Here is a 12,662-nt window from a genome sequence, read left to right on the forward strand (position 1 = left end):
GTTCAGGGTTAAACCTTGAAAATTAAAAAAAAATCAATATCTGAGTATTTATTACCTGTTTTGTTGCATGCTTTAGTATGCAATGAATTAGACATGGTTCCCACCCTCAAAGACTTTATAGTCTAATTGAAAAACAAAATCAATACTTGTAAAAGTCAACTAAAAAACAATGAAATGCTACCTTGTATTCATTATGAAAAAAATCACTGTGGTTTGAAGTAATCTATAACAGTACTCTTCAAAGTGTTTTGACCATGTACCAAATAAAAAATTTGAGCCAGGACTCCCAGTATATGTTTATATAAATTATATATATACACACAGATATAGCTATACTAATATAGCTATACTAATATACAAGTATAATATAAATTATTCTTAAAAAACATATGGAGAAGTTTAGACTTCATATGGTAAGTGGCATGTAGCCATTTTAGCCATGACTAAAACTTTTATAGAATATTAGACTTAAGTATTCACCTAGTCCAAGTATTCAAATAATACAGAAATCTCATGTATTGAATCTGTTGTCTAGGGTCTTTCAGCTGCTGCTTGAAGCCTTTCAATGCTCAGAAGTTTTCTATTTTATAAAGGGCCTACTCCACTACATGAGTGTCCTAAGGGCAGAAGGACTACAGGGATTGGAAAAATTGGAATGGAATTCCAATGAGATCAGGGTTCTTATTGCCTCTCCCTGTCTGCATTTTCTCCTTCCTCCTTTCTCTCTTTCTCTCCTTCGTGCCTCCTCTCTCTGAGAAGCAATAGAGGAGCAGAGGGCTGAGTGTAGAGTCTAGAGGCCCACCAGCATGTTAGAATTTGCTAGATGGTGAAGGGCTAGAGAATTACCCAGTTAAGTAGTTAGACCAGTAGCTTGAGAGCCAAATATGTGCAACGTTGGAGAAATGAAAAGAGAAGTAAATTTCAAGGAAGTGGTAGTATTAATGTTAAAGTCCTCAAAAAATTCAACAAGACTGTAGTTATAAAGAACATTAGTTTTTTTTTTTTCAAAGGTCTGTGTTTCCAAGAGTAAGAATTGCAGGAAATAGTGAGATAAGGAACAAAAGACTATTCAATAATTCTTTATACTGTTCTATAACTTGCAAACCTGTAATGACAATATATTTTTAATAAATAGAAAAATATTAGAAATGTGCCATTGATGTAACAACAAAAACGACAATTGTTGGAAGTGGCAATAGAGTTGATATTTCTTATTAAAAATTTAGAGCCCTGATTACAGTAATGGAGTCACTTCAGTACCTATGGCAGGATAATTTGAATCTCTTATGTTACAACTTGTTATCAGATCTGTTTTTTTAGTTTTTGTTTTTGTTTTTGTTTTGGCAGGTTGCCATGGGTCAAGGTCAAGCTGATTTAGCAATTCAAATGCTAAAAGAATGTGCCCGAAATGGAGACTGGCTCTGTTTGAAGAACTTACATCTTGTGGTATCTTGGCTGCCAGTTCTGGAAAAGGTAAATTCAGATAAATGTGGTACAAATAATATCTAATATACTCAATTCAGTAATCTCCAAGGAACATCAGTATTAAAATGTGTTATGCATTATTTATGATGTTTTTTAAAAAGTTAATATTTGATGAGAAATCATTTAAAATCTAAGTATTTTCTTCTTGAATATGTACATTTGTGCCAACCAAGATGGATATTTTAATATGATGTCTATAAGAACCTCTTTTTTAAAGGCATTTAATGGAAGCCAAGAAATTATTAATCAGCATTGAAGGGAGGCTTAGAGAATTTTTTCACAAGAAAAATAGGGAAATGCTTTAAAGGATTGTAAGAGACATACCATTACTTTGGCTTTATGCTCTTGTTCTGCTGTATCTGTATGGGGAGCAAAGATGTAGAGGAGTCAGAGGGAGCTGCAGAACTTCCTAGGTGCTAGGGAAGCTAGAATGTAAAGTGAAGCAATCATTTCATTTAACTCAAGTGGCCCCAAGACAAAAATAACCTTAAGACAGAACAAATTGCTGGGTAGATTTTAAATGCAAACCTGCATTTAAATCTAGTACTTATTTAAGTAAGATGAATACAGTCTTGGGTAGTTACAGATGACTCCAAAGACAAGATGTTCCTTGAAGGCTACGTGTGATTTGGCTAAGTGTAGGGGGAAAGAAAAAGGATATCATTGTTAATTCCATCAGCACAACTAGAGACAGTGGTGGACATATGCATGCCTAATAGAGAGAACCAAGAGGTCCTTAAATATACTGGAAGGGCCAGGCAGGACAATGTGGGGCAATGGCGTTAGATAGCTAGGAAGGGGTAGATTATGGAATACCGTGAGAACAATGCAGAAGAGCTTGGGATTTTTGTCCTGGGACAGAGAGAGTCAAAGGAGGTCCTTAACAGGGGAGTCAATAATGAATTAGTTAATTTAATTTATTTGGCAGAAGTACTATTCAGAATAGAACCAAACAGAATTGAGTGGATTGAGGGAAGCTGTAGCCTAGTTGTGATATGTTGAAAATTTGTGCAGTCCTAGTAGATTGGCAGCTATAGCACCTACACAAAATAGATAATCAATAAATCTTTGGTTAATGAGTTAATGACTGAGTGAATAAATTGATGGACCATGGTTCTTTATTTATAATCAAAAGAAGATATAGATTTTAGAACCTAGGTATATGTGAATATTCAAGTAATTCCATTATTGCTGTAGTTTTCTGTAAAAATGACTAATGTATAAAAATTATAAAATTCGTGTCTCATGAATCATATGTTTTAAAACATATAAAGAAGGCATGTGAATACTTAAATCCTGCTTTGTGTTCCAAACAGTTGATTGATAGCTATTAATCTATGTAAAATATAATTGCAGTTATTACTTTGGAAGCAAATCTTAATTAGAACTTTTTGAACCGTATAGGGTAGATTATATTAACAAAAGTTGAAAAAATTTTTTAAAATTTTGGTTTCTTTTGGGAAGTTTGCATGAATTGTTTGGATATAAATTTACAAATTTATTTTAAACCCAACTATATCACAAATACATTGTTTCTTTTACCTTTTTTTAAAATGTGCTAACCCAAGGCAAAATTTCGAATAAATTTTACATTTTGAAGTTATTAAGTATAGATACATTTTATAACTTACATTTTTAAGCAAGCACAATATTTTTACGGCCAATTCTTTTGCCTTTTTCGTCATCTTAACTCTACATTTCACATAATATTAATAATGAATGTTGGTATCACAAATAGATTATATTGATTAAAATAATTTTTAGACTTCCTTCTCTTTTAAAGCTGTCAATATTTCTTTTGTCATTCATTCATTCATTCTACAGACACTTGCTGAGTACAGAAAAAAGCCAGGAATTGTCGTGGGTGCTGGTTACATACAAAATTTATACCTGCTGTGTAGGTACTTAGTTTAGAAGAGACAGACCACATTAATAACTATATTGTAGTATGATGAATACTACAAAAGAGAATTTATAAAATGCCGTCAGTGATTGATTCTGCTTGGGATTGTGGTAGTGAAGAGTTGGAGAAGATATTCCACTAAGACATGATATTCAAATTATATTTTGACAGATGAGTAAGAATTTGTCAGGTTACAAAGAGAATAACAGGCAGATAGAATATGAGTAAAGACACAGATAAAAATTTGAATAAGTGACTAACGCGTACAGCATGGATAGATGAATTTGTATGGTGAACTTTTGAATTTATATTATAAGTAATAGGATACACAAAAAATTGTCAATAAAGGAATTGATATTATTATATATCTCTTGTGGGAGCATGAATTGAAGCAATGAGAACTGAAGGCCTGACGATGTCTGGTAGTTTAGATATAGCAATTACAACTAACACTTATTTTGTACTTACTATGTATCAGGCTCTGTTCTAAGGTTTTACACAATCCTGTGAGGTTAGTACTATTATTAGAGATTATTGCTTGAGATGTGGTAAGTCATAGAACCCAAGGTTACACAGCAAGTAAGTGGCAGAATATGGATTTCAACCTAGTTGGCCTAGTTCCAGGTCCAAGTTCTTGTCTGTTACACTAAGCTAGTCATAGAGAAGATGAAAATTTAAAGGAAATATAATTAGAACATTAAGAAATATATCAGAATGTCATGGAAAGATTTTGGTAAGAAAAATTACTTAATATATTTATAAAATGGAAATTTTATAAAATGGAAATAAAATGGAATAAATAATATATTTATAAAATGGGGTGTGTATTTAAGTAGATTTTTATTGTTGTTTTTATAAACAAGGAATTGAATACTCTTCAACCTAAAGATACCTTTCGTCTTTGGCTCACTGCAGAAGTTCATCCCAACTTTACTCCTATTTTATTACAGTCAAGTTTGAAGATAACATATGAGGTAATAAGATTTAAAATTTGAATCACTAGTTGTATAAGTGAGGTAATCTGTACATGCCTTCTAAAGCTCTGTAAACAACTTTCTATTATACAAAATACACAAAAACTTCCCTTTACATTTAGATGAGGTATAATATACATAAATAATAGCATAAGATGATATTTATAAAAATACATTTAAATTTTCCTTTCAAATTTTATTTCATATCTTTTTTTTGCTGTTTTTATCGTAGTAAAAGACATGTAACATACAATTTACCATCTTAGCCATTTTTAAGTGTATAGTAATGTTAATTATGTGTACCTTGTTGTGCAACAGATCTCTAGAACTTTTCATCTTGCAAAACTGAGACTCTGTATCCATTGAAGAGCAATTCCCCATTTCCCTCTCCCTCCACCCCTGGCAACCACCATTTTACTTTCTGTTTCTATGCATTTGACTGCTTTAGATACATCATATAAGGGAGTCATGCATTATTTGTCATTTTGTGGCTGGCTTATTTTACTTGGCATAATGTCCAGTAGGTTCATCCATGTTGTAGCATATGACAGGATTTCTCTTCTTTTTTAAGGCTAAATAATATCCATTGTACATATTTACTATGTTTTCTTTATCCATTCATCAGTTTATGGACATTTAGGTCTTCTACTTCTTGGCTATTGTGAATAATGAAACAATGAACATGGGTGGGCAAATATCTCTTTGAAATTCTGTTTTCAGTTTTTTTTTTTTTGGATATATACCAAAGTGGAATTGTTGGATCATATGGTAAGTCTATTTTTAATTTTTTGAGGAACCTCCATACTGTTTTTCCATTACAGTGTACCATTTTACATTCTCACCAACAGCACACAATTTTTCTACATCCTTGTCAACACTTGTTATTTTTGGGTTTTTTTTTTTTATGGTGGCCATCCTAATGGTGTGAGGTGATATGTCAGTGTGGTTTTTCTTTTGCATTTCCTTGACAATTAGTGATATTGAACATCTTTTCATATGCTTGTTGGCCATTTGTGTATTTTCTTTGGAGAAATGTCTATTCAAGTCCTTGGGCCATTTTTTAACTGGATTATTTTGTTGTTGTTGAGTTGTAGGAATTCCTTATATGTTCTGAAGTTGAGTTGTCAGAGTTTCTTTTCTGATATACAGTTTACAAATATTTTCTCCCATTCCATGGGGTTGTCTTTTCACTGTATTGATCATTTCTTTTGCTGCATAGATGTTTTTAAGTTTAATGTAGTCCTACTTGTCTATTTTTGCTTTTGTTGCCTGGTGCTTTTGATGTCATGTCCAAGAAATCATTGCCACATCCAATGTCATAAAGCTTTTCCCGCATGTTTTCTTCTAGGAGTTTTATAGTTTCATGTCTTTAACATTTAGGTCTTTAATCCATTTTGAGTTAATTTTTGTATATGGTGTAAGGTAAGGGTTCAACTTCATTCTTTTGCACATGGATATCCAGTTTTCATATCATTTGTTTTTTGACATAGCTAAGTTAGATTTTCAGTGTTTGTTTCCTTCCTTTCATCCATTCATCCATCTCTCCTCCTAACATGTGAGACTGGGGGGGGGGGTCCTCCCCCAACCTGATATATCCAAAACTATATGTGTTTATAATGACATTATATAACTGGTGAGTCATAAATAAAACAATAAACTGAATTAAAACTTTTTGAAACTGGTAAAAGAGGTTCTGCTTGCATTTTCTCTCAATTTGTCGAAACTTCTCTGTTTTATATAATCTTCTTTCTGAAGAAAAATGTCTTATTAGTTTTTATAACTACCTGTTATTTTAGGTCAGTACTTCTATTCTTATTTTTCAACTGAAGGTGTTAGTCTCATTTAAAGAGGAAAAGGGATAAGGATTAATCCAGGAAATGCAAAGATGATTTAATATTTGGAAATATTTTAATTGAATGAATATCATTACAATGTCTAGTAAGAAAGAACCTTTCCAGAATCTTCTCCAGCCACTTCCCCGGTACATTCTTCTACTAAACTGTGTTCTAGAACTGGATTGTACAAGCCACGAGGGCAGGGGCTATTTTTTTCTCTTTCCTTTTTGTACTTATCATACCTTGGATAATGCCTGGCGTGTAGGAAGAACACAGTAAATATTTCAATAAATGAAAAGTTAATATATCAGGGTAACTGTTCCTTAATGTTTTAACATAATGTGTAACCTTTTCCAGAATCCTTTTTTAGGAGGTCATTTAATTATATTTTTATGGAAATTTTCAGATTTATTCAAATTATTGGTGAATTTGTTTTCTATTTCTTAAATCAATGTAGATAATTTTAGCTATCCTAGGAAATAGTGCAGTTAATTATGTTCAAAATTATTATATATGTACATATATCTGCACACATACGTATATATTATTATTAAAAGTTGTTAAATCTCCATTTTATTATCTCTTCTCTTTTTTGATTAGTTGACAGAGTTGTTTTTAAAAATTTATTCCAAGTTACTGATCATACTTATTAATTTACTTTTTTCTTATTAATTCTTTTCTATTCACTGAATTTCCTATTTTTTTCCTTATTTTTTTCTTCCTTCTGTTTTCCGTAGATTCGTATTTGCTTTTGTATTTCCTGATTTATGTTGAAAGCTTAATTGATTTATATTTACTTGCATTAATATTGAAATTAATTTAAGTCTGCGAGTTTGCAATTGAGTACATCTTCTTTGGCCTTATCTCATAATTTGATATATAAGTGTTTTCATTTTGCTATTTTTCAAATTGTCTGCATTTGTGTATGATTTTCTCTGTAAATATGTATGATTTATTCATTTTGCATAATCTCTACTGTAGTGCCTTTAAAAACAACTCGAAGTGGATGTTCAGTTTCCTATTAATGTCATGTTTTATTGAATGGTGCTAAGAAAATTTGGCCTATTCTATGATAAGTTTTTATAAATGTTTCATAAACATAAAACATTTTCATTTTAAAAGTGTAAATTTGGATATGTACTTAGTAAATTAATGGTATTTTTTCTTTCAATTTTAAACAAGTCTTTTAAAGAAAAAACAGAATGAAAAGGATTGCAAAGGGAATGACTATTCTTTGTAGCAAGCATTCTTAAAGTACTGACTTGAATTATTTATTCTATTTGTGTTGTAAACCACTTTGGAAGAAAAATTGTACTTTTAAAACAAGCTAATTAAAACAAATTGAGCAAATGAGTGCACATTAATGTTTTTTTTTTTACGTTGGAAGAATTCTTTCTTTTTGAAATGGGTTTATTTTGCTCTTTTTCCAAGAATTCAAAATTCTTCTTTTTTTATTTTGTAATTTAAAAATATAAACAGATTCTGGACATATGGGTAAGTGTTTTTTGGTTGAGTACTAGTCCAATATACAATTTCAGTCCTGGATTTGAATTTGTGTTTATGAGCCTGGCCCTGTCAGGTAATACCCACTTTAACTGTAGTGGACTAATGTGCAAGGAAGGTTAGTTGATATTATATGTAAATATATGCTGAAGTCCTCATGGAAATTCAAATAGTACCTGGAGAGGGAGAACTGACATATTACAGTCATAAGCACCTGCCCCCTAACAATCAATACCACATTTGTATTATAAATGATGAGTTAGTTTCAGTAAAATACCTTGATGATCATATAAAATCTATTTGATTATTTTGAATATTGTTGGTTATATAGGTTTTTTTAATTTGAAAAATTATTTTGGATTTATAATTGAGGTGAACTGTTAGGTATAAGGAGTTTAAAACTAGTTTTATAGTTGTACATTTTGAAATAGCATAATAATTTAAGTCAAACTTGGTAATGGTGAAAAATTTTCTTCATTAAAATATGTTCTCAAATATGTTAAATACTGATGTATTTTATTTGTAAGATTGTAAACAATGTGATGTCTGTTAATGTTTTTCTTTAGTCACCTCCAGGTTTGAAGAAGAATTTAATGCGTACTTATGAATCTTGGACTCCTGAGCAAATTAGCAAAAAAGATAATATACATCGAGCTCGTGCTCTCTTCAGTTTTGCATGGTTTCATGCTGCATGTCAAGAAAGAAGAAATTATATTCCGCAAGTAAGTAAGAACATGTCCTAAATTTTTCTAAGCTGTACGTATTTTTTATATTAGAATATTTTTACAGTTTAGTATAAATGGCTAGGATTACTTCGTAATTTGGCTCTTGATTCATAAATTTATGTCTCTAGTTCAATCTTTTCTGTTAAACTTCTGAACTATATATAGTTATCTAGTTCACATCTCTTTGAATTAAAGTGTTTAGAACAATGCGTGAACCATCATAAGCCCTCAATGATGGTTAGGTATCATTTTTATGGTTTATGTTTCATAGGCATCTCAAAGTTCAAAAACTGAATTCCCCATATCTGCTTTTCCTTTAGTACATCCCTCTCAGTGAAAGGCATTGACATCCATTTACTTCCTCAAGCCACAAACCTGAGTTGTTCTTGATATGTTTTGCTTTCTTAGCCTGCCTACCCAATTTGTTATCAAGTCCTATTGATTTTATTTCCAAAATATAATTCACATCTGTGCATTTCTCTTTACCATTTTTTCCATTATCGCCTCTCACCTGTACTATTTTGAGATAACCTTCCAACTCTTCTTGCTTTTTCCGTTTAGCAGCCAGAATTATTTTTCTAGTATGTAAGTTTGATTATTTCACTACTCTGCTTAAAACCCATCAAATGGCTTTCTATTGTACTTGGGAAAAATATGCAAATTTCTTACCATGGTCCAGAAGGAAAGATTTACCTATTTCTTCAACCTCCTCTCAGGCCTCATCTTCCCACTTGTTCTCTACACCTCAGTCACACTGGACTTCTTTATGGTCTTGGATCAAGCTCTTTCTCACCATAGGCCCTAGCTGTTATTGTTATCACAAACAATAAACCACATTTTTCCATTGCCATGGCAGTCCTAGCTGGTACCAGTGCTTCTTTCTTCTTGCCAAATACCTATCTTACCCATAAATTGCATCACTCTTCCATCTTTAAATTTTTCCCATCTTCTTTTTTCAACTTTGTCTACTTCTGTTGGGATAATCTTTCCTCAAACTGCCCTCCACAGTTGCTCTCCTTTTAGCCTCTCTATTTCAGTTATGTGTCAAAATAAGAGCGTTAGGTTCTGGAGTTACAGACTTGGGTTTGAGTCCTGACTCTAGAATTTCCTAGCTGTGTGACCTCAAGTAAGTTACTTTAACCCCAATGAGCAAGTTTCCTCAGCTGTAGAATGGGTATGATGATCATATTTACCTTTGTTGTGAGGATTAAATGAAACAGTGTATGTTTAGAAGTGCTTAACACAGTGCTTGGCACATAGCCTGTCGAGAAATATTTGTCAAACTGATGAAATAGTAAATAATAATAGCAATGTGTTGTTTCAAATAATTTGAATACTACACTTTTGGGAAGATACGGTATGCCTATTATTCTCATTTTACAAAAGAGGACAATGAATCTCGATGGTAATTAGCTTGCTGAATGAATCAACCTAAAAAGCTGTAGAGCTTGGAAATGACCAGACCCACCTTTCTCTAAAGCGTTTGCCCCTAATTTCTCTGATATTCGTCCTTAGCTTAATGTATCAATTAATCTTGGTGGATACATGTAGCATAATGATAGCCATGCACCTTTACTGAGAAAAGAAAAATTATATCTTTAAAATGAAATTAGATTTTATTTTTTACTAAGTAATACATGCATATGTAAAAATTAAAAAGCTCTGAAAAGGTTTGCAATTAAAATTTAGTCTCCTCCCCTCTTATCCCCCTGCCACCCAGTTTCTATTCCCAGCGTATCCACTGTTCACCATTTCTTGGGTGTCCTTCAGAGATGTTAGATAAATATACAAACATATTTTATGTATTTATATACACATATGTGTTCTTTTTAACTCAAATGGCTGCACATTACAAATTTAGTTCTGTACCTTGGTTTGTTAACCAGTACATTTTAGAGATTGTTTAATATTAGTACCCATTTAATGCCTAATTTAAAAATATTATTTGTTTTCATTATATTGATATTCATATATTTTTAAGCAGTTTTTAGTTGTTGGATGGGCATGCATATTCTTTTCAATCTTTGCTGTTGCAGAAAATATTGCAATGGCTATCCCTATACTTGCCTCATTTAATGCTTATTCATGGTGATCAGTTCCTAAATGTGGAATGTTTGGGTCAAAAGATATGTATACTTCAAAAATTCATAAATATTGCCAAAATGCCCTCCACAGAGAATACAGAGAAATTCACTTTTACACACACAAAAAAATTTTAAAATGTCACTTTATTTTTTACTACTCTGCTCTCATGAAAATCATAAAATTGGAGATAAAAGCAGACAAAATAGAGAATACTGTAAATTGCTAGCGACCCTGTCATAGGGATATGGAATCCACAAAGTCTCTGTTTTACCTATTTTCCTCATTTGGTTTTGCTTTTTTTTTCCTAAACACCAACTTTCAGAAGTAAAAATCTGCTACTAATTCAACTCAGTTTTTATTTCTCATGTTAGTAAAAGGCTATTTTTTGCTATTTTTCATTGCAATGCTATATTTGGTTGCAGAATTAACTTCTATTTTACACATGCATATTGTACTTCTAATACTGCACTTGATGTAATGTCAGTTTTGTTTTGTGTCTTTTTTTTCTTTTATTTCTTGTTATTCTTACTAGATTGTGAGCACCTTGATAACAGGCTTCATCTCATTCATCTTCATAAAAACACTTAACACAGTGCCTGGATTTCTAAGTTGGCTAAATAGGATTTGATTGGCTGTCTAGAGAATTTACAGTTTACACATTTTACAACATTATTTCTGTCAGAAAATATGACATGAATAACAAAAATAACCTTTCAAAATTTTTGTGCCATATTTTTGTAAATCATTAATCATCCAACAGTATATCAGTAACTGTTATATATGGAGTACAGTTCTTATCATTTTAGAATTAGTATTTCAGTTGGAAATTGCTATATTAAGTAATGTTGATAGCAATATTCTTCTAAGTTGAGAATTTTATAAGTATCGATTAATCTTTAAGGTATTTAAAAAAGTTTTTAAATAAAACATTTCACAAATAACATCTAATAGAGTGATATAAGAAATGTTATTAATAAGACTTTGCTTGAGTTGGTACAAGTATTATTTAAAATATTATAGGAGGGGCCAGCCCCGTGGCTTAGCGGTTAAGTGGTCACGCTCCGCTACTGGCAGCTGGGGTTCAGATCCCGGGCGCGCACCGACGCACCGCTTCTCTGGCCATGCTGTGGTCACGTCCCACATATAGCAACTAGAAGGATGTGCAGCTATGACATGCAACTATCTACTGGGGCTTTGGGAGAAAAAAAAAAAAGGAGGAGGATTGGTAATAGATGTTAGCTCAGAGCCGGTCTTCCTCAGCAAAAAGAGGAGGATTAGCATGGATGTTAGCTCAGGGCTGATCTTCCTCACTAAATAAATAAACAAACAAACAAACAAACAAATAAATAAATAAATAAATAAATAAAAACTGTTTAAAAAAAATATTATAGGAACTTTGTTAATTGTTGATGGGTACATATTCCTTACAGATCTTTAATTCTTAGGTATAGAATAACTTAGTGAGTGAAGTTTACATTTCTTTTGTTTTCACAATATCTATAATTTTTTTTTCATAATTATCCAAATGCTAGTGACCTCCAAATTTGTATATCCAACTCAGACCAATTATCTAAGCTCTAGGGTTATATATCCAACTATTTATTTGACCTATCCAGTTGGATGTCTCAAAAAATGGCTGAAAACCCACATATTCTGAATCCAAGTACTAGAACATATGCTTTTTGAGAGCAGAGATTTTTGTCTTTTTTGTTCTTTGCAATATTCTCATTGACCAAAACAGTGCCTAGTATATATCATGCACACAAGTAAGTTTTTGTTGAACACTTTTATTCAATGATCTCATGATATCCCTTTCCAGACCTTGTATTCTTTCAGTGTTCCGCTTATCGATGCATGACACCACCATCAATTTGAATAAGCCATAAGCTTAGAAATCATTCTTAACACCTCTTTTTTTAGTGTCTTCGCCTTCCATTACAATACAGTACAAAAATTCTTTAATTCTGTTGTCCTATCTATCTACTTTGTCTTTCTATTCTACGCCCTACCCACCAGGGTGACTTTTCTCTTACCTCTTAGATTAGGTCAGATCTCTTTCTGATATATATCAAGTATATTTCCTTCCATCAAACATATTAAGGTCTGTAGTTGTACATGTATTTGAGTGATTGATTGTATCCATCCCACTCCT

At 31.8% G+C, this 12,662-nt stretch overlaps 1 protein-coding gene across 2 annotated transcripts in view; it reads left to right on the top strand.

Moving 5' to 3' along the window:
* Positions 1-12,662, top strand: part of DYNC2H1 (dynein cytoplasmic 2 heavy chain 1) — a 293,258-nt gene that overhangs the window by 163,528 nt on the left and 117,068 nt on the right. For both annotated transcript variants that reach the window (XM_087433636.1, XM_004427391.3), the window contains exons 77-79: positions 1,348-1,473; positions 4,252-4,362; positions 8,267-8,422. In XM_087433636.1, the coding sequence (XP_087289762.1) occupies positions 1,348-1,473; positions 4,252-4,362; positions 8,267-8,422 (393 nt within the window). The remainder of the gene's footprint in view (positions 1-1,347; positions 1,474-4,251; positions 4,363-8,266; positions 8,423-12,662) is intronic.

Source organism: Ceratotherium simum, chromosome 7, assembly GCF_057802395.1.
Source record: "Ceratotherium simum simum isolate JZ-2026a chromosome 7, ASM5780239v1, whole genome shotgun sequence".
NCBI lineage: Eukaryota > Metazoa > Chordata > Mammalia > Perissodactyla > Rhinocerotidae > Ceratotherium > Ceratotherium simum.